General features: G+C 41.1%; 1 protein-coding gene across 1 annotated transcript; it reads right to left on the bottom strand.

Annotated features, from left to right (window-relative positions):
* Positions 1–377: 377 nt before the first annotated feature.
* pax10 (paired box 10) lies at positions 378–12034 on the bottom strand. Its single transcript, XM_072693426.1, has 7 exons — positions 11845–12034; positions 9463–9630; positions 7588–7670; positions 7232–7388; positions 5508–5578; positions 2074–2218; positions 378–498 (listed from the first exon to the last, which is right to left on the bottom strand). The coding sequence occupies exons 1-7, from the start codon at positions 11948–11950 to the stop codon at positions 398–400; spliced, it is 831 nt and encodes a 276-aa protein (XP_072549527.1). The 5' UTR covers positions 11951–12034; the 3' UTR covers positions 378–397.
* Positions 12035–23676: the final 11642 nt, after the last annotated feature.

Below are 23676 nucleotides of genomic sequence, written 5' to 3'. Positions count from 1 at the left end.
AAAAAACAGTGCTAAACTGTCATAGTCATCATCACAGTCCTTCTCTCCTGCTCACTACCTTCTCAATGCTGGTGTGCATATTACACATGATACTCAGAGCTTTCCGCTGTTGAACTGTCCCTCTCTGGACGGTTTGACTGCTCAGCGTCTGGTGAAATATGGCTAGGAGCTGCTTCCCTGATTCCTCTGCTGTAGTAGAAGTTGTTGGAAGTATGTTGGTAGGTGGTGCTGGGCAGTTGAAGGAGTGATGCAGTGGCGGTGGTTTTGGTCGTTAAGGGGTTGAGGTCGCTGCTGTAGCGGTTCTGAGGCGTTTCACACTGGAATGCGTGGTGTTCAGGTGTGCTGGTTGTATTTTATTGAATTTTTTCGTCTGCATGGTGGTGTGTGTTGTTCTCTTTCACTGCAGCCTGGTCCAGTACTGACCCAAGCCTTGACCCATGTCTTGGTCACTGGCCTGCACGGCTACCGGCCCCGCTACTGACACTCCGGGGAGAAAACCTGCAGAGGAAGACGTTTTAAATGATCAGCACTCTTTTTCAGCAAAAACAATATATAAAAAGTATGTTGTGTAGTACATGTAGTCCAAAAGTTTCTGGACACCCCCACTTTAAGTTGCACCCATTGCTGACACAGATAGAGCTAAGAGAAGTACTGCCAATAGAATAGGACTCTCTGGAGCAGATAAACATGAGCCTATTGGCACCATGCTGCCTAATAATGCCAGGCGTGGGCTAGTAGAGGGGTATAAAGCCCCCCAGCATTGAGCTGTAGAACAGTGGAGGAACTGTGTTCTCTGGAATGATGGATGGGGCCATCCAGTAGTTTTGGGATGATCATCCAACACCCTGATTTTACCAACGCTCTTGGTGAGATGTTGGTGATAGTTACTCCAACAAAAGCAAGATAAATACCCTTGATATCAGAGGAAACAATAAATAAGCAAGTGTCCCAATACTTTTGTCCATGTAATGTGTGTAGATTAGAATCCACAATATTATCTAGCCTATTTCTAGTCTTTAGTAATTACTTTAAATGATTTTATCTTGTGCTTAAAGCAAATTAATCATCCTACCAGTGATTTAGGGATTTCTGGGGATGGGCCGATTTTGGGAATTGTAGGACAATGCTGGTATTCAATATTGTTTACGTACATATCAGCTGATGATGAAACATAAAAAATAATAATGTATAATTTTGGACTTTATCTACCTTAGTCTGCATTAGAGAGGAATGTAAATATATATTATATACTGAAAAAATATATTTCAGATTGATTTAGTTAAATGAAAAAAAATCTGATATTTTTAAGCAGTCATTAAAGACATCTTTTGAAAATGTGGTCAAATCTATACATCCAATGTGTAATTGCAATTGTTATTAACTGTAAATTCTAATATGATTCCAATATCATTGTTCGTCCTTAATATAATAAAAAAATATGATATATAGGACTGCATCTAAAATACCTTCCTGGCAACACTTGCAAAAGGGTATATATTTTGTATTAATTGTAAGAACATTGTATCACAATGTCATTTAATAAAAAAAAACCATGTGCACCTCAGAAACACACTGAACTCTGAAGGATCTGAACACTACAACGGTATGCAATATGGACAAAAGTATTGGGACATCTACTACACATTACAACTACAGGAGCTTTTCTGACGTCCCATTTTAAACCCACAGGCATTCATATGGAGCTGGTCCTCCTTTGCTCTAAGCTCTAACAGCAGCAGGTCTGGAGCTCTGCTGCAGTTATTGGAGACTTTTCTGCACTCTGCTCTGAGCTCAGCACTCGGCCCTGACCCCACTCTGTAACTCTACGTGGTCTGATTTGACTCTTTGTGGTTCCTAAACGCACAAGAAAACTAGGACTATCTAGGAGGAAAGAAATTTCACCAGCTGACTTGCAAGATACAATTCAGTGATCTCCTTAGTGTGTGATGTGTGTGAGGGTGCATGACTGTGCTTGACCTAAATTCAGTGATTAAGAAATGTGTCCCAATACTTTTGTCCATATAGCGTATCAGGTGGAATGTGCTGGAGAAGCCCTGGAGTGAGCTCACTCACCTGTGTTTGTGCTGGCTGTAGGCGGTGGAGGAAGGTGTGGGGAGGAGTAGGAGGCGGAGTCAAACTTACGAGGTAGAGGAGGAGGAGCAGAAGGGGAGGGGGGCAGCATGCTGGAGTAAGACGGGGTGGACTGAGGGCCCAGAGACTGCATAGAAGAGGAAGCAGAAAGAGAGACAAGGTCAACGCTGTTCCTAACACACCACCACTACCACATAGGATGTACTTCCACTCATCGTCCACTAACTTCCTAGGTCCATCACACAAAAATCAGCCATAACATTAGTACCACCCGCCTAACATTGAGTAGGTCACCCTTACAGCAGATCTGACCACTGAAGGCATGGACTCCATGGGATCTGGCCAGGCATGGGATCTGGCAGCACAGCGTTAGATGCAGGTCCTCCTCCCAAGTCCTGAAAGTTGTGAGGTGGGGCATTCATAAGTATGGACACTCATGACCTTGGCAGGGAACACCCCCAAAAGACCTGTCAGATGTTTTGGAGATCTTACCAGAACCAGATCATCGGTTTTATTCACCGGGCCGTGGTTTTAATGTTATGGCTGATGGGTCTACACGGGTCTACTATTTAGCTGCATTTTAAAAGGCTGCTTGAGGGATTTTTGATAAGCTACTGCAGCAGCAGCAGCGGCAGGAGCAGCAGCAGCAACGCAGGTGCTAAAGGACGTCACTGAGCTGTTAATTCTTTCTGAGCGTAAACAAACAACCCCTCTCCAGCCTGCATACCTTTCAGGTGCTCTCTCAGAGCATTCAAATCCATGTGAGTCACTAAGCTGTCTCATGAGATCAGTGCTCTAACAACAGGGTGTGTCCTGAAGCTGTGAGTGAAACTAGGCCAGAGGGGGGGTGACATAAGAGAGTTGCGATGTAAATAACACAGAGCCGAGCGACGGGCCAGCATTTATCGACGGTTGAACCTGATGAATAGGAACCGCTAGCAGAGACTGCCACTGCTGCCCATTCTTTTTAAGGCCTGTAAGACTCAGTAGCCACAGCCATAGGCCTGTGGCTACCCAATACTTTTGTCCATGTAATGTGTGTAGATTAGAATCCACAATATTATCTAGCCTATTTCTAGTCTTTAGTGATTATTTTAAATGATTTTATCTTGTGCTTAAAGCAAATTAAACATCCTACCAGTGATTTAGGGATTTCTGGGGATGGGCCGATTTTGGGAATTGTAGGACAATGCTGGTATTCAATTTTGTTTACGTACATATCAGCTGATGATGAAACATAAAAAATAATAATGTATAATTTTGGACTTTATCTACCTTAGTCTGCATTGGAGAGAAATGTAAATATATATTATATACTGAAAAAATATTTCAGATTGATTTAGTTTCAATAAATGCAGTAAAATGAAAAAAAATCTGATATTTTTAAGCAGTCATTAAAGACATCTTTTGAAAATGGGGTCAAATCTATACATCCAATGTGTAATTGCAATTGTTATTAACTGTAAATTCTAATATGATTCCAATATCATTGTTCGTCCTTAATATAATAAAAAAAATATGATATATAGGACTGCATCTAAAATACCTTCCTGGCAACACTTGCAAAAGGGTATATATTTTGTATTAATTGTAAGAACATTGTATCACAATGTCATTTAATAAAAAAAACCATGTGCACCTCAGAAACACACTGAACTCTGAAGGATCTGAACACTACAACGCTATGCAATATGGACAAAAGTATTGGGACATCTACTACACATTACAACTACAGGAGCTTTTCTGACGTCCCATTTTAAACCCACAGGCATTAATATGGAGCCGGTCCTCCTTTGCACAGCCATAGGCTGTGGCTACTGTTGTGTTACAGTCTTACAGGCCTTAAAAAGAATGGGTCTCAATCACCAATATACTGTGTGTGTAATACGCCTTGCAGTATCAAGGGCTTAATAATGGTTGGTGAATAAGGCCCAATGTTTACACTCTATACATATAAAGAGCTATACTGGGCTATAGAGTATATACAGTATAATTAGCCATAGTGCATCAATTAAAAAGACAGCTGTGCCTGTAGAATGCCATATATTAAAATATGTCACATCAGGTTAATCAATGGATTGCCAATGGATTATTTCCATTTAATGTCTCTTTAACCTCTTTAACCCTTTATATGACCCCATAAGTGGGCCCACACTTTAATATCTCGCCCCCATTACTACATAACCTACAGTAATTTTCAAAAGTTGATTTTCTAAGTGGGAATAAATGAAACAACCTTGAATTCTGTCCTATTTCTGCTGCTTTTACAGCACGAATTCTATTTACTTGATGAATTTGGTGGTATTCAGGTGGGGTTTGACATGTAAAAATAAAAGCATTTGCTGTAATATGTAAACACTGGTGAAGTGTGAGAGTTCATTCTGCAGTCCTTATATATCTAAGCTGTTCAATTACTGTATTTACACAAACCCATCCATACATTCAGCCTTTCTGCTTACTGGATGAGCTCATTTACTTGTCTAGTCTTTAGACCTTGTCTAGTCTTGTATTGTGTAGGTCCCCCTATGTCACCAAAACAGCTCTGACTTGGACCACAGACTTTACAAGACCTCTGAAAGGGTTCCTGTGGTATCAGGCGCTAAGATGTTAGCAGCAGGTCCTACTTTAAGTGCTGCAAGTTGTGAGGCGGGGCCTTTCTGAGCAACAGTGAGGCCTTAGGTGCCCAGTCCCTGCCGCCAGTTCATTGGATGTCTTTCTTTGGAGCAATTTTAGGTGCTAGGTACTGACCACTGCATGCTGGACCTGCCTGATGTCTTGGAGATGATCTGATGACCCAGTCGTCTAGAACATCACAGTTTGGTTCTTGCCAAAGTATCTCAGATCCTATTTTTCCTACTTTAGGCAATGATTAACTATAAATTGACAATTATTATCATTTATCAATAAATAAAATATGAGGAAGGTGTAACATATGGGCCCCTTAATGGTAAACAGAAGGTTTTGAATATAGTGAATGTTGGGTTTTGCCAGAGAACTAAAGCTTATTATGCTCAATTTGCAAAAATTTGCCCTCAACCACAAGAGGGCGCCAATTCACTGCCATTGGGGCTGCAAGTGACGTCAAGTGAGCACTACTCACTTACATAAGAGATACATGTACAAACAATCCAGGCTGAATTATTCAGTATTTTCTATGGAAGTACTTTGTTTGGTACTCCTTAAATAAACAATTATATGCAAACTATGGGTGCGCATCCTGACAACCCAAAAAGGCATCTTGCAGATGAATTAATGATCGCGGCACGTCCTGAACACGGATAAACCTGGGTGTGATTGTGTGTTCTTCCTGCATGTGAACTGGAATGCCCTTGGTGTTGCATGTTAGTGCACGAATTTAGGGCACCTCCAGGTCCCAGTGCATGTCAAGAAGAAGTTCTTAAGTAAATGGAAGATACCTGCACGCTGGAGAACACAGAGAGAGAGCCGTAACCAGAGAGAGAGGAGTCACTCCGAGTGTGTATTGAGGCTGAAAGAGAGAGAGAGAAAGAGCACTGAGCTTAACATTCACAAACAGTGAACTGTAGGCCTTTACTCTGACTGTAGATGCTCTCTAGATGATCACTTTCATTCAGCCGTATATGTATTACAACATCCCTGCATCCCCAGTCCATTCAGTCCACCTGGAGCCACAGCCACATTTCACACCTGTTTAATAACACAGCGTAAATAAAGGCTTAAAGAGAGAGAGAAAGGAGAAGAGAATAGATGAGAAGAGATAAGAACAGATAAGAAAAGTGGAGAGGAGAGAGGAAAACAAATAGGAGAAGAAAAGAAAAGAAGAAAGACAAAAGAACAGGAGAAGCGAGAAGAGGAGAAAAGAGGAAAGAAGATAGGAAAAGAGAGGAGAGGAGAAAAGAGAGGAGAGGAGAAAAGAGGAAAGGAGAAGAAAAGAGAAAAGAAGATAGGAGGAGAAAAGGAAAAAGAGAGGAGAGGGAAAGTAAGAAGAGGAGAAGAAAAGAAGAGAAGGAAAGAGAGGAGAGGAAAAGAAAAGAGAGGAAAAGAGAAGAGGGGAGGAGAAGAGAAAAAGGAGAGGAGATGAAAAGAGCAGAAAAGAAGAAAGGACAGGAGAAGCGGAAAGAGGAGAAGAGAAGAAAAGAGGAAAGGAGAGGAAAAGAGGAGAGGAGAAGAGAAGAGATAATAAAAGAGAAGAGAGGAGCAGAAAGAAGAAGAAAAGAAGAAGAGAAGAAAAGAGAAAAGGAGAGGAAAAGAGAAGAAGAAAAGAGAAGAGAAGAGATGAGAAAAGAAGAAAAGAGGAGAAGAGAAGAAAGAGAGGAAAAGAGAAGAAAAGAGAAGAGGGGAGGAGAAGAGAAGAAGAAAAGAGAAGAGAAGAGATGAGAAAAGAAGAAAAGAGGAGAAGAGAAGAAAGAGAGGAAAAGAGAAGAAAAGAGAAGAGGGGAGGAGAAGAGAAGAAGAAAAGAGAAGAGAAGAGATGAGAAAAGAAGAAAAGAGGAGAAGAGAAGACAGAGAGGAGGAAAAAAGCAGAAGACTAGAAAGAAGAGGAGAAGAAAAGAAAAGAGAGGAAAAGAGAAGAGGGGAGGAGAGGAGAAGAAAAGAGAGGAGGAAAAGAGAAAAGAAGAAAAGAGGAGAAAAGGAAAAAGAGAGGAGAGGGAAAGTAAGAAGAGGAGAAGAAAAGAAGAGAAGAGAAGGAAAGAGAGGAGAGGAAAAGAAAAGAGAGGAAAAGAGAAGAGGGGAGGAGAAGAGAAAAAAGAGAGGAGATGAAAAGAGCAGAAGAGAGGAATAGAAAGAAGAGGAGAAGAAAAGAAAAGAGGTAAAGAGAAGAAAGGAGGAGAAGAGAGGAGAAGAAAAGAGGAGAGGTGAGAAGAAGAAAAGAGGAGAGAGGAGAAGAGAGGAGAGGAGATGTGAAAACAAGTGGAAGTAAGTGAAGATAAAAAAAGATATAAGAGCAGAAAAGATGAGAAGATAAAAAAGACGAGAAGATCAGAGAGAAGAGAACAGAAAGAGAAGAGAGGAGAAAAGGTAAGAAGATGAGAAAAGAAAAGAGAAGAAAGGAAAGAAGATCTAGGAGACCTGTCCTTCACTCTAATGTTAACCTCCTTAAACCCTAAACTTCACCACTAACAGCCAATCAGAAACACAGACACTGTATGTAGAGGCTTACCAGAGCTGTTGCCATGGTGAGAGTGATAGACAGGTGAGTTGAAGGATGTGCTCAGTGGTGTGTGTGTTTGGGAACAGGAAGTACTGCCCCCTAACCTCTTTTGGTTCCTCAGCTTCTCCTCCCTCCTCCACTTAGCTCTCCGATTGGAGAACCACACCTGTCAATCATCAGGTTCAATATGGGTCACTGCGTGACAGCCGGGTTTATTCGGGTGATGCATTATTTAGTCAGGCATGGACTTAAAGAGGCCCCAAAATCACAGGATAAGACGTTCGGAAGAGCTTCGTTCAAGACACTGAAACTTAAGACGGAGATTTCTAGATGCTTCTTTGTTTTACTGTGGATTTTTGTGTTACCTGGATTCGAGCTTCAGGGAGGTCAATCTTAGCTGCCAGTCTCTCTCTGGCAAAGACATCTGGGTAATGTGTCCTTTCAAACTCTGCCATGTAAAGACGAGAGGAACACATTCAGTACAGACACAAACACTCCAGAGAGAAGAGAAGAACAAAAGAGAGGAGAAAGAGAGGTAGAAAGGAGAAAAGGAGAAAACAGAGAAGGGAATGAAAAGATAAGTAGAAAGAAGAAGATCAGAGAAAAGATCAAACAGCAAAAGAATAGAAACCATTAGAGATAAAACAAGAAAGAGAAAAAGATAAAGAAATAGACGAGAAGTGAAATGCAGTGAAATGTGAGGTAAAGAAAAAAAGAAAAGAAAAAAGATAAAGAAGAACAAGAAGAAAAGACAGGAAGAGAGGAGGAAACAAATAAAAGAAGAACAAAGAAGAGAGAAGATCAGAAGGACAAAGAACAGAAGAAAAGAGAAGTAAGACAATGAAGGGAGAAGACAAGTAAAGAGACAAAGAGAGAAGAGAACAAAAGAGAAAATATAAAGCAAAAAGAGAGAAGCAGAGAAGAGATTTAAAGAAGAGAGAAGAACAGAGAGGTGAGAACAACAAAGGAAACGATCAGAGAAAACATGAAGTAAAGAATGGAATAAAGGAAAAGAGAGATGAAGAAAACAAGAGAAAGAATAATGAGAATGAATGATTGAATGAATAAATGAATGAGAAAAAAGAAAAAGAAAAAAGGAGCAAAGAAGGGAAGAAAGAAGACAAGAAAAGATGAGAAGAAAGATGAAAGGAGATCAGAACAAATGAGAACAAAGAAGAAGAAAGGAGATAAGAACAGATGAGAGGAAAGCAGAAAAAGGGAGATAACAGATGAGAAGAAAGAAGAAGAGAAGAACAAAAAAAGAAAAATAGAAAGGAGACTAGAACAGATGAGACGAAAGAAGATGAAAGTAGAAGGAGATGAGAACAAATAAGAAAAAAAGATGAAAGGAGATGAGAACAGATGAGAGAAAAGCAGAAAAGAGAAGAAAATAACAGATGAGAAGAAAGGAGATGAGAAAAGATGAGAAAAATGTAGAAGAAGATGAGAATGAATGAGAAAAAAGATGAAAGGAGAAAAAAAAGAAGAAGAAAAAAGGGGATGAGAAAAGATGATAAGAAAGTAGAAGAAAGTAGAAGGAGATGAGAACAAATGAGAAAAAAGATGAAAGGAGATGAGAACAAATGAGAAAAATTTGAAAGGAGATGAGAACAGATAAGAGAAAAGGGGAGATAATAACAGATGAGAAGAAAGGAGATGAGAAAAGATGAGAAGAAAGTAGAAGAAGATGAGAACAAATAAGAAAAAAGATGAAAGGAGATGAGAAAAAAGAAGAAGAAGAAAGGGGATGAGAAAAGATGAGAAAAAAGTAGAAGAAAGTAGAAGGTGATGAGAACAAATGAGAAAAAAGATGAAAGGAGATGAGAACAAATGAGAAGAAAGAAGAAGAAAGCAGAGTAGAACAGATGAGAAGAATAAAAAAGGAGATGAGAACAAATGAAAAGAAAGAAGAAGAGAACAACAAAGGAAACAAATTAGGAAAAAGATAAGATGAAAGAGGAAAAAAGAGGGGAGGTTAAACAAATACAGTAACAAAGGAGGACATCAGAGAGAAGAACATGAGAAAGAAGATGAAGAAAGAGAGCAATAAAGGAGCAGAGGAGAAAAGCGAGGGGGAGAAGGAGAGCAGAGATGCAGCTTCATTTAATGGACTCGAGGCTGTCTGTGTCTCCTGTATCTCACCCAGATCTCTCACAGCTCTCACAGCATTTCCTAACCAGTGAAGGAGACGCCTGAGTGTGTTTACTGTACAGCTACGGGCCTGAGCTGGACGTACTGACCTTTCTCCAGAGCATCGATCTGCTCTTGGCTGAAGCTAGTGCGGTTCCTCTGGAGCTTCCTCTTCAGCTGCAGGTGGAGCTGCGACTCCTCCGCCTCGTCACGCTCTCCCTGCACCACCCTGTCTGCTCCTCCCACCATCCGCAGGTTCATGTCCTCCACGCAGCCATCTGAGAGATTTCAAAGGTAGAAGTGAGAAGGTCAGAACTTCTCCTTCTCGCTTTCTTCTGCATTTCTATGAGTTTGACAGCAGACAGTAAAGGGCAGGACAGCTGAGCAGCCACTTCAGAAGCAGCGGGATTCAGAGGAGCCCCCACACATCAACCCCTGCTTGACCACAGCGTGGAAACCGCACCTCATCCACTTAACCTCGGAGTAGGCTTACATGCATTCTTCCATCACAGACTGTGAGAACTGAACCAACAGAAAGCCCCATGGAACCGTTCTTAAGCATTTGAAAGCGTGCTATATGGACAAAAGTATTGGGACGCCTGCTCATTCAGTGTTTCTTCTGAATTCAAGGCTTTTCAAAGGGGTTTATCCTGCTTTTGTTGGAGTAACTGTCCCTACTGTCCAGGAAAGAAGGCTTTCTACTAGATTTTGGAGGAGCATTCAGTGAATGCATTCAGCGACAAGAGCGTTAGTAACTCCCCACAGTTCCACTGCTCCACAGCTCAATGCTGAGGGGCTTTATACCCCTCTAGCCCACGCCCAGCACAGGCTTATGCTCATCTGCTCCTGAGAGTCCTATTCTACTGGCAGTACTGACATGGGCAGTTGAAAATGTCTATTAGAGTCTACTGTCTATTGGAATGTGTTTTATTACTATACTACACTAGTTAGGGTCCAAGAACAGGCTGTGTGTGCCTGCCTGCCTGTCTGTATATTTGTGTGTGTGTGTCTATGCATGTGTGGTTGGAAGGAATTTGGCAAATATTTAAATTTCATATCTAAATTGGTCTAAATTTTTAATTTTACCTATTGTCACTGACCCAAACAGCATGTGTGTAAACATATAATATATCATATATATATATAATGATATATTAATAAATATTAAGACACTAAATTGCCATTTTCTATTAACAGGTTCATTACACAAATTAATTCCAGCTGAAATTAGTATTATACCCCATAAATGATTAAAAATATTATTCCTATTTGCATAAAACAGGTCAATTACCCACCCCAAATAACAGAAGGGATGTGTATGACTGCTTTACAGGCATGCAAAAGTAACAGTCCACTGTTATGGTCACTTATGAGAACACACAGACGATCCGAAGCCTCTGTGTTGAGCCTGCATTGGACAGCGGCTCCTGCTGCAGCTACCAATGTTACTGCAATTGGCTGTCTGACCCTGTTTGTTCTGTATGAGTGAGCGTACACCACGTTTCAGGCATTTCGCTCCGGCTCTGACTGAGTCCAAATAACATGCCTAGGTTCTCTGGTTTTGTGTGTGTGTGTGTCCTGTGTATGTGCGGACTAATAGTGTAGCTATTGGCACCGTCTTTTTGGGTTTATTCAAGTGTGTGATTGGTCAGCTCACCTTAAGCTGATTCCACAAGAAGCACACACACACACACACACACACAAAACTGCCCTATCTATAATAATACATATAGGATATAATATGTATATATTGTACTTATAATACATATTAGTACAACATGTAGGCAGTTATGAATAATAAAAATAATTACAAATAATTAAATATTGTTGCTTCTGCACAAAAACCTTATCTCAATTATCTCAACTTTACAGGAGAAGGACAAACATTCTTGACTTAACTTTGGAAGTCAATGTACAAAGATTTTATTGCAAGTCATTTTGGAGCATTTCTATTGGTCCATATATCATGAATAAATTGAGATTGAGTTTTTGAGTTTACAGTTATCCCATATATATTGTATAGATACATATATGTAGAGACCTATATGTAATAACAGTATGTCTGTTATGTATTATATGTATATGAGCACCTATAAGCATGCATCCCATATATATATATATATATATATATTATATCATATTTCTATATGTAAGTACCTAAATGTAATAACACTGTTTTCCTTATGTATTGGTGTGTAATAACAATAATATGTCCTGCTTAAATGATATACATGACAATACAAATATGTAATGATAATATATCTGATATGTATTTTATAGTATATGTGTGTCCCTATATATAATAACAATATGTGCCTTACATATGTATGTAAGCACGAGTATGTAATATTAATGTTCCATATGAATTATATATATATATATAGTGATGATATCCACTATAAAGGATATCAATTATCATGATAATGATAATAAAGCATCATCATATTGCTACCTTTAACACACATACACACACACACACATTTTGTCCATACCTGCTGTGTGCTGGGGGGTTATTGTGTTGGTCTGATGGTACCAGTTGTCAGGGTTGGTCCAGTTGGAGCTGTTTTGGAGGTTCAACATGATTGGCTTTTCATACATAACACTTTACACACACACACTCTCTCTTCAGTGGCCTGTAGACCCTTTCTCCACTCCTTTCTCTCTGAGATCCAGATCCTGCTGATCCTCTTTTCTCTGCTTTTAAGAACCTGGAAGGCAGAAAAATAGAGAAGGAAACTGTGTTAATGTTCAGCCTTCAATAATGTACATCAATACATTACAAATACACTATATGGACAAAAGTATTGGGACACCTGCTCATTCATTGTTTCCTTTGAAATCAAGGGTATTAAAAAAGAGTTAATCTTGCTTAATGTTGGTGTTTCATACCTGTCAGCGCACATGAACAACAGGATAGAGTATATGGTAGAATCTATCAAATAAAAGAAGCAAAGGAGCTTTGTCAAATACAATTTACATAAAGTGGAGTAACTGTCTTTACTGTCCAGGAACTAGATTTTGGAGTGGATTCCATTCAGCGACAAGAACGTCAGTGAGGCCAGAATGTTGGATGATCACCACCCCACCTCATCATCCCCAACTCCCCATCTCATCCCAAAAGTACTGGATGAAGCACCAACCATCATTCCAGAGAACACAGTTCTGCTGTGAGCTGCTCCATAGCTCAATGCTGGGGGGCTTCATACCCCTCTAGCCCAGGCCTGGTATTAGGCATGGTGCCAATACTTCTCCACAGGGACTGCAAAAGCTGTGTGTGTGTGCATTTGCACATCTGTGTCAGCAATGGGTGCAACTTCAAATAATCAATGCGTTCATCAGAAGAGGTGTCCAAAAATATTTGGACGCATAGTTTATACTAAATATACAGAAACTAAAGGGTCCCATATAGGGATTCATTAGGAGGGGTGTCCACAAACATTTGGACATATAGTGTATAAAGTCAAATGCAATCCAGCTACATAATAATCACATTCTTTACTCTAAAGAGCCACAAACCTACCAGGCATCCATACACACAATGCACACATTCGTTAATTAACTCCATCGCCTTGCTGTCTTATACAGTGGAGCCTAAGGGGTTAGCATTCATATCACTAATATATAACTTAATAATATATAGAATTTGCCTTCTCTCACACCTCATCGCTTTCTTTCTCTTATACACACATGTACATACCCCCGCCCCCACCCCGCCCTCCCCCAGTTCCCCTGCCACACAGTTCATTACATACACACAGAGAAATTAAGAAATACAGAACATCCAGCCTGACATCGCTGCACACACGCATGAATGGACAGAGTAACACTGTCGGTTAACGTTAGCGACAATATACGCTGCGCCCGCAGAGACGTACACACACACTCCAGACGAGACACGGATACACTAATACACCCCACATCACACAAAGCACACAATGAGACTGATAAACACATTCAGCCTCTGCCACAATAAACTGGACCCACACACTGCAGAACTGCACCTACTGAACTTTCAAAGGCTGAAATTCACCAGCGCACCCTCACCCACACACACTCTGAAGATGAACACCTGTCCAAGAGCTCCTCACTTTTTGCCAGGGTGTTCAGTTGTCTGTCTGTCAGTTGCATGTCTGTCCAAATTAGAGGAAAACCGACCAATTACTATGCCTTGTATGAATATAATAGACTAGACTAGTATAGAATAGACTTAATTAGGTGTTGTGGATCCAGTACAGATATTGTATCATGATATTTAAAGGCACTTTTATGATACACTATATCTTGACACACAGACAGAATGTGCACCAGTACAATCCAAATATCATCTCATACTTAGTATCATGATTTCCGTCACACTTTGCTGCACTTAGCTGAGTATTTGTAAAGAAATGTGTAGCTGCTCAGTGTCAGTGTTAAGCAGCGCCGTTATCTATGACATGCTTAGAAAACGAATATGCCCAGAATAACCAAATTACCTTAGAATACTGTCATATTGCCACATCTAAAACAAATCAGTGAACAGAATTCATTGATTGAGTCAATGACTAATAGATTACTGAAGAGAAAAGGATTCAACAGAACAGAAAACACTGCACTAATACATGGAATATTATAATAATGCAAAAATTGATTAGAATACAATAGGATTGAATGATAGGATAGGACTGAGGGAATGAATATGATTGATAATTGATAATTGAATGAATATACAGAAAAGAATAGAATTCAATAGAATAGAATAGAATAATGAATAGAAGAAAACTGAATAAATGAGTCCATCAATACAATATAACTGGATACATCAATATAATATAATAAATGCTAAAAATATAAAACAAATTATGTAGTATATATTAGTACTTTATGTAGTATATATTATTCTCATCCCATTTGACATAATTGACAATATAATTAAATACATCAATAGAATAGAAAAAAGTGTGATTTATTTATTTATTTATTTATTTATTTATTGATTATATTCCTTCACATCCTGACATGATGAGAATTTGGTAGCTGTTCTTCCCATTGTGTGAAAATGTCCTAATGAATGGACCAATAGAAACGCTCCAATATGACTTGGAATAAAATCATTTCATTGAAAGTTATAGATTTGTATGGCTATTTTTGACAGACTGACTAAACCCTGCCACAGGTATTTATTGTCCTTCTCCAGAAAATTAATAACAGCAGCGTTTATGATCTACAAACAAACAAACTGTGTTTAAAGAGCAGATTCACGAAATCCAGAAACGGCACAATCTGAACATCCACCCTTTAATCCATAAACACATCACCTCCGAAAGATCCATTAACCGCTATAAAATCCGCTCATGATCGTGATACAGGTGCACTTTCATAAAACCTGGGATCTCAGCGTGTAATGAGGAAAGGGCAGATGCTCCAGAAGGACTTGCAGTGTACAAAGGTACCGAGTCACGCCGGCTTCTTACAACAGCAGCAATATACGATGCATTCAGCGCTGTATATGAGGAACAGAGATCTACTCCTGGTCCCAAATTAATCCCACTTTACTTTCAACTGAGCTTTTTATCCATTAAACGCCAGGCAGATGGCTTTTACACACTGGAAAAAGTGACTTACTTGGCCTGAAATGTAAATAAATCCCACTGTAATTTTTATATATATAATTTCTTCAGAATTTTACTACTTTTACAGATCATTTTAGAGAATATCATATTCAAATAAATTAATATATTATTTTATATCATCACTTTTTTAAGGCAGGAAGTCAGTGTTTATGTCTAGCTGAGAGTAAAGGAGGATGGAGACTCACCTGGTGGAAGAATGCTGGATGAAAGAAGCCACACTCGTTCTCCCTCTCTCTCCCTCTCTCTCTCTCTATCTCTCTGTCTCACTCTATCACAGGGCACCCATCTCTCTCTCTCCCTCTGCTCCCCTCTGCTCCCTGGCTTTGTTGATGTTAGACTATGTTTGAGAGAGAGAGAGAAAGAAGGACTGTGTAAGAGAGGAGAGAGCGAGAGAGAGAGAGAAAGAGAGAGAGAGAGAGAGAGAGAGAGAGAGAGAGAGAGAGAGAGAGAGAGATGGAGAGAGTTAGACAGGGCGAAAGAGAGGAGAAGAGGGAGGGGGGAGTGGGCTGGGGAGAGAAATGCATCTGCAGGCACTTTGGTCCTCAGAGCGATGGAGAGAGAGAGAGAGGGAAAGAGAGAGAGAGAGGAAAAGAGAGAGAGAGAGAGAGAGAGAGAGAGAGAGAGAGGATGACACACAGAGTCAGTGTCAGTGTCAGGCCTAGACTTAATGCCAGGAAAAAGGGGTGATGAATGAGAGAGGGGTGGAGACACCAAAAAATGGCTGAAAAAGAGACTGGGGGGGGGGGAGAGAAGAGAAGATCACCTATAGCAATTTCAAAAAGCCTCCCAAAGAGATGTGTGCGCTTTTTGTGGTTGGATGTTGCACTGGCCACAATTACGCAGCTGGCCATCGCGCCACCTCCGTTACTCATGACCTTTACAGAGGAAAGCAGCAGGGATGAGAGAAACAGGAGGCTGGGTGGTCAGTGGTCCGAACAAGCCAGGGACATCAGCATGGAAAAAGCCACAAGCTCCACTTTAGCAACATACACTATAGGGGCAAAAGTATTGGGACACTTATACATGACACCTACAGGAGCTTTTCTGGCATCCCATTCTAAATCCATAGGCATTAATATGGAGCTGGTCCCCCTCTGTGAGCTGTTCCTCCTAAACGCTTCCACTGTTCAATAATAACACCACTCACAGCTGATGGAGGAAGATCTAGGAGGGAGAAAATTTCACCAGCTGACTAGTTGTTGTTGTTGTTGTTGTTGTTGTTGGTGCAGCGGTGTCTCCTATTACATACAGAACCACGCTGGAGTTCAGTGAGCTCTTCAGAACCTCCCACTCTTTCATTTACATTTACAGCATTTAGCTGACGCTCTTATCCAGAGCGACTTACAGGGTTACTCGTATTACAGATGTGGGCCAACCTAGTGTTAGGAGTCTTGCCCAAGGACTCTTATTGGTGTAGCGCAGCACCCAGCCCGGGGAATCGAACCCCAGTCACCCACGTGATGTGGTAGCTCACTGGCAGGTAGTGGTGTTATCTATTGCACCACACCAACCATCTTTCACTAATGTGTGTAAGAAAGGCAGACCACATGGCTAGGGAGCTTGATTTTTTACACCTGCGGCGAAATTCAGTTAAATAGTAGTGTCCCAATACTTTTGTCAATATATCGTAAGATGATTAGTCCAAAAAGCTGCAAATCACTGAAATGTAATATTTGATACAATCTATGGAAACAAATACTCTGGCCTGGTCCTCTCACACAAACACTGCCTTCACACACTGCAGGCCTGACATGCTAACACAGATTACACATCATTCATGTGCAACCGTGGGTCAGGCGCTTATTGAGTCTGGAGGCTCGTTGGACTGCGTGTGGGGGCCTGACACGCGCTCACGCACACACACACACTCGCGTGTCACACCGTATACAACGCGTTTTCTCTCCGCTGCTCTTTGTCACAATCCTGACGCTCTATTTGCATATTTTATTGGATTAGCTCAGAAAACCAAAGAGCCTGTCACACGCCAAAATAGTGGAGTAAAAGCGGGGGGGGGGGGGGGGGGGGGCAGTAGAGTGGCTTGCTGAAGTCACAGTAGGTTTTTGATGGGGCGAATGGGTTCATCTGAGGGCTAAAATCATGTGATACCCCACCCCCCCCCATAAGGTTTGCTTCTCTGCTGTTTGTGGTTGTAGGATTGCAACCCAAGTGGTTTGTAGTGCTACCAGCATTAAGCCAGGCTGTAGTGTCCAGTGATTGGACAGACACAACACTATATGGACAAAAGTATTGGGACACCTGCTCATTCATTAGTTTCTTCCAACATCACAGGTATTACAAATGAGTGTATCCTGGTATCCTGCTTTTGTTGGAGTAAGGTGAGGATGTTGGATGATGATCACCACCACACTTCATTTCCAACTTCTCAACTCATCCCAAAAGTATTGGATGAAGCATCATCCATCATTCTAGAAAACACAGTTAGTTCCACTGCTCCACAGCTCAATGCTTTACACCCCTATAGCCCGCGCCTGGCATTAGGCATCATGGTGCCAATAGGTTCACTAGGTTTATTCGCTGCGGAGAGTCCTATTCTATTGGCAATACTTCTCTACAGGGACTAGACAAGCTGTGTGTGTCTCAGTGGGCATCAGCGCTTCTGTGTCAGCAAAGGGTGCAACATAAAGAAGCTGAGTGCATTTATTAGAAGGGGTGTCCACAAACTTTTATTATTTTAGCATTGCTCTAGTGGACCCTCAGGAAAGACTTGCTTATAATCACTAGATTATATAAGACTATTTGATCATAAAGGGAATTGAAGGCAGTGATTCTGCCCTCTGTATCTTTGCCTGCTTGATTCCAAGTAATGTTTGATTTTCAATTAAGTAGGATGATACTTTTCGGTTAAGAAGGAAAAGGAAAATCCCTGTAAAGCAGCGAGAGCTAATCCTCTGGGTGTATTTAGCTTCACTGCTCAACATCAGCGTGAGTGTCCTCCTTTGAAGGTAGTTTAAACACCTGAAGGGCTTGAGTGCTGGTGAGCAACATCACAACAAGGGGTTAGACATTATATGCAGTATATATATATAAGTATTGGGACACCTATACAACACATCTACAGGAGCTTTTCTGACGTCCCATTCTAAACCCATAGGCATTCATATGGAGTTGGTCCCCCTTTGCTCTGAGCTCTAACAGCAGCAGGTCTGGAGCTCTGCTGCAGTTGTTGAAGACTTTCGGCACTCTGCTCTGAGCTCAGCACTCGGCCCTGACCCCGCTCTGTAAATTTACGTGGTCTGACAGACACTCGGTGGCTGAGCTGCTCTCTGTGAGCTGTTCCTCCTAAACTCTTCCACTGTTCAATAATAACACCACTCACAGCTGATGGAGGAAGATCTAGGAGGGAAGGTCTAAATTTCACTAGCTGACTTGTTGTTGTTGGTGCAGCGGTGTCTCCTATTACATACAGAACCACGCTGGAGCTCAGTGAGCTCTTCAGAACCTCCCGTTCTTTCACTGATGTGTGTAAGAAAGGCAGACTGCAGGACTAGGGGCTTGGGTATATACACTTGTGGTGGGAATGGGACTGAATGAAACCCCTGAACCTTTCTGGTGCTAAATAGCACCGTTTTTCTCCCATGTAAATAACCATTTAACTAGAAGGTCACCTTTCTGTAGGTTCTCCAGGGCCTTCTGAAGGGAGCAATTAGTTGGACCAGTTGTGGTGGATTAGGGTTTAGGGTGGGATCAGGGGCTGGAGACCACTGTCTCAGAACTATTGCCTTCACTAGGGTCCCTCCGAAGATGGCTTTTTAAAGAGTAGAGGTCATGAATGAAAAACAAATCATACAGAATTTTAAGAGTTAATTCTGTTGTTCTAAGCCAATTGGCCAATCGGGAATCCCTTGAACCCAGCTTGCTCTCATAGCCTTTAACACTGAGGCCAAACAGCCAACCATTATATATTATATAAAATAAACAACAGCAGAGCTAAGAGAAGGTAGCCTGGGGGGTCCGACTACATGCTGCTGGTGCGTGAAGAAAGAAAAGATATACCCAGCATGCAAGGAGATGGTTCCAGGAGCCAATGGGAGGCCAGGTGTGTTTCTGACTGACAGGAAAAGACTGGAAAAGCTCTACGAAGCCCCAAACCGTCAGTGGCCACGAACAGCTCATTCATTTCTATGGTTAAAAAAACACACAAATCTGCGTATTTTCTTCATGCCAAACCAAAAGCCTCTCTACCGGCCTTTTTTCTGAGTGTAGACGTGTAATACACACTCCTTTAACTGTCAAGCAGAGCCTGTCTGCCTGTCTGTAAAGGCTGGTGTGTGCAGCAAGGCCAGCAATGAAAACACACAGCCCTGATTGGCAGCACTAACACACGACATGTGTACAACATCAGCACGGCTTTACGGAGGCCGTCTCCGTCCAGATCTCCGGTCAGGGATTCTGTCAGTGTCCACCATGAGAACAACGGCGAAGGTGCTGAGCGTCCTCTGAACTGACGATGAAGCGAGAAAGAAAGGATGGACAGAAATGAGGAGGGAGGGAAGACATAACGAGGGCACGGCTGAGTATTTGCAGAAGATGAGCAAAGGAGGAAAAAAAGGGGGACAGGGAGGGCACGAGAAAGAGGGATGAAAGGGGGCGGAGGAGAAGGAGGGTGCCAACTTTATTTATTTCCGGTTGACAAAACCCTCCGCCGCCTCAGCACACACCACCCCCCCTCCCCTTTATAGCTCGTTTCTTCCTCTCTGTTTCTCGGCCTCTATGTCTTTCTCTGCCTGTCGTTTGCTTCAGAGGGAGACAATGACGTGGAAAAGGGGGATCGGGTTGATGAGAAGGGGAAAGTGATGGTCATGGAGCACTTTTGGTGGGTGTGTGTTTGTTTACAACATGATTCGGGACAGTTTTGAGAGGCTAAAAGCTAAAAAAAAATCTATTATTTTGACAATAGTATTGGGACACCTGCTTAGTCACTGTTTTTACTAAATCAAGGGCATTAAAATAGTTTATTCAGCTTTTGTAAGAGTAGCTGTCTCTACTGTTCAGAGAAGAAGGCTTTCTACTAGACTTTAGAGGATCATTGCTGTGAGCATTTGATTGCATTCAGCACCTCACCTCACCCTCAAATCCCCAACTTGATCCAAAAGTACTGGACGGAGCACTATCCATAATTCCAGAGAACACAGTTAGTTCCACTGCTCCACATCTCTTCAATGCCGGGGGGCATAATACCTCTCTAGCCCACGCCTGGCATTAGATAGCCAATAGGTTCATGTCCATCTGCTCCTGGGGGTCCTATTCTATTGGCAATACTTCTCACTTCTCTACAGGGACTACACAAGCTGTGTGTGCGCATTTCTGTGCACATCTGTGTCAGCAATTGGTGCAACGTAAAGTAGCTGATTAATGCATTCATCAGAAGGGGTGTCCACAAACTTTTGAACATATTGCGAGTAGCATTGTGTGGCTAAATTAGCAGCTTATATGTAAATACTATGTTAATAAGTGTGTGTGTGTGTTTGTGCTGCTGCATGCATGTACAAAAGGTTACTGGCCTGGTGTATGTGTGTGTGTGTGTGTGTGTGTGTGTGTGTGTGTGTGTGTGTGCGTACTGCTTTAAATTTGCACTGCTTTAGGCCACAGTTTTTCAGTGTCTTGTTAGTTCATCCCTGTCACCCTCTCTCGCTTTCTCTCTCTCTATCTCTCTCTCCGCTGGAGGGGAGGGGGAAGAGAGGTCACCATAGCAACAATGCCGGGACAACTTAGCATCAAGTCCTGTACCAAAAAAAAGAAAAAAAAATGAAAGAGAGAAAAAACAAAACAGGCGTGTGTGTGTGTATGTGTGTGTGTGTGTGTGTGTGTGTGTGTGTGTGAGTCTGAATGCGTGTGTATGAGGGTGCATACGTTGCATATTACTATTACATATAATGTACACACACACACACACACACACACACACACACATATACATAGACACAATCCAACAGCTATCAAGGCCTCATTCAGGAGAGAGCGTGCTCCACCGCCTGCAACGGCGCTTTTACGTTAAAGCACTAATTATAAATTATTCGTTAGGCCACAAACAATGTTTCCGTCATTCTGTCATGCGTTTCGGGTCCCGCGTACTCTTCCTCTCCTTTATTTTGTCTTTCCTCCCGTCTCCCTCCATCCCACTCTCCCTCCCTCTCTCCCTCTCTCCCTCTCTCTCGCTGTTGTGTGCCCCCGGGCTACAGAGTGGCACGTCCTCCCTCGCTCCATCCCTCGCTCTCTCTCTCTCTCCTCCCTCTCTGGCCCTGTCACCTTCAATTGCTCCATGCAACTAGACACACAGCCTCGGGCGAAGAAAGAGGGGAGAGGGAGAGAGAGAAACACAGAGAGAGAAACAGAGAGAGAGAGAGAGAGAGAGAGAGATGATGGAAGCAAAGAAGAAGAGGAAGAGGAAGAAGAAGAAGAGCAGGTGTGAGAGTAAAAGTTTGTGCAGACGACGTGAGAGTGGATGAAGAAGACACGCAACCTGAGCTTTTAGAGAGATGAAGGCAGAAGAAGGTCTGCAGACTAGACAAACTGCAAAGTCACACGAGGAGGCCGCACAGGACCGAGCCCCTGTGAAAGGACGGCTGTGGATCGTATTAAAGTGAAGGTTGAGCCGAACACGACGCTGACAGCTTCCCATCGTCTTTCCTGTGTAACGATGACAATGTAAACACAGTCAATCTGCGAGGGTTAGGTGTGAAACGCTCCGTTCAGGAAGGTCAGAAATGTGGTGGTGAATGGAATCAGACGTCTGAAGAGTTTAGTACCTCTAAAAGCTCCCTCACACAAAGTTATCTAGTACGTCTAATGGTTCTGAACATGCTGTCTGATGTCTGAGACACTGATTTTCCAGAGTTTTCAGAAGATTTTGGCCTAGAAACAAATCGTATTGGAATCCATTCAGGGTGGAGGAAAACATATTTGTTAGGATTTGCCACGATTATATCATTAATATAATCAGTATAAAATAATCATTAACGTTACATTTAAATGTCAGAAGATATATATAAGAAAGCAGATTTTGATAGTAGTAAAATATTTTGTGTACTTCTGAGTGTTTTATTGGAAATTGTATCCCACTCTTTTTTGCAGGAGGCCTCTAGTTCTGAGATGTTCTTGATACAAATATAGTCTATTTTATTATAGTCTATAAATATAGCATATTTTATTTTACTATCCAAAACCACCATCTGAACAAATATGATTTCGGAAACTACTTTGACTTATAACCAGAAATGCACCGATCCGATATTAGGATCAGATATCGGTCCCGATATGAACAAAATTGTCTGAATCCGGTATCGGTTAATTAGGCCGATCCATGGAACCGATCCTTTCACTTTAATTGGCTGGTGTGAGGCTGCACTAAATGTTTACATGTTTGCAGTGTTTGATTACTGCTTGTATGTTTGACCAAATTACTTATTTATTCTCAGGTTCAGCTGCTAGATTTTATTTAAAATTATGCCAAATATTTAAAAATAAGATTAATTACTGTTTGTGTGTTTGACAAAGTAAAGCTACTTTTTTCAGTTTTGTTTGATATATTTAATGTATTTTAATATATTTTAAGAAGTTTAACTACTTTATTTTGAATTTGAATGCTGTGAAGGTCCTGCACCATTGTTTATTTTAGTGACAAATAAATAACAATTTAGTACATTTATATCTGTGTGTTAATTTGTTATATTTTGTTTTAATGTTTAATGTTATTAATTCAACAATGGTATTGGATCAGTATCGGGTATCGACCGATATGCAAAGTTTATGTATCTGTATCGGTATCAGACTGAAAAAGCCGGATCGGTGCATCCCTACTTATAACACTATAATTTACTACTACTACTTATAAGCCTATAAGTCCACAAAGTACACATATTTGTTCAGATGTGCCACTATAATATCATCATCAATCTATATTTACCATTGTTTTGAGAAGATTTTGACCTAAAAGGTATCATTAAAAGGCCATTCATGGTGGAGGGATACATGCAAGTCAAAATAGTCCCTAAAGAAGGCTTATTTGTTGGGATGGTGGTTTTGGATAGTAATAAAACATGCATTTTAATGAAACGACGATGTTTGTGTCGGTCAGAGAGGGGTGGTTTGGAGTTTAGTACCTCTAAAAGCTCCCTCAATGAAAGTTATCTAATACGTCTAATGGTTATTAACATGCTGGATGGTGGTTGGATACATGCAGTCAAAATAGTCCCTAAAGAAAGCTTATTTGTTCGTATTTACCCCTTTTTTTTATCATCATCAACATCACATATAAATCTCAGAAGACAATTTACTGGTAGATTTCGATAGTAGTAAAATATTTGTTTGATAAAATATCTATATTTAGTTATTACACCAAGTGGTTATTAATATGCTGTCGGAGACACTGTTTTACCAGAGTTGTGAGAAGATTTAGGCCTAAAATGTATTCCTAAAATCCATTCATGGTGGAGGGATACATACAGGTGTGTTATATGTCAAAACAGTCTGATAAAGCAGCTATTTGTGTTGAATTCACAGACAGTTATTACACCTAATGGTTATGAATATGAAATCTGAGACACTGGTTTTTGGCCTTGAAAAGATTCATTTATCCATTCTTGGTGGAGGGATACATGCAGGCGTGTTTTATGTCAGAAATAGTCCCCAAAGAGCTTATTTGTTCAGATTTACCATTACTATTATATCATCATCAACATTACATTTGAGGCC

The sequence above is a fragment of the Salminus brasiliensis genome, chromosome 12 (assembly GCF_030463535.1).
Source record: "Salminus brasiliensis chromosome 12, fSalBra1.hap2, whole genome shotgun sequence".
Lineage (NCBI taxonomy): Eukaryota > Metazoa > Chordata > Actinopteri > Characiformes > Bryconidae > Salminus > Salminus brasiliensis.
Note: the sequence above shows the minus strand (reverse complement) of the source record. Positions and strands in the feature narration are given on the sequence as shown.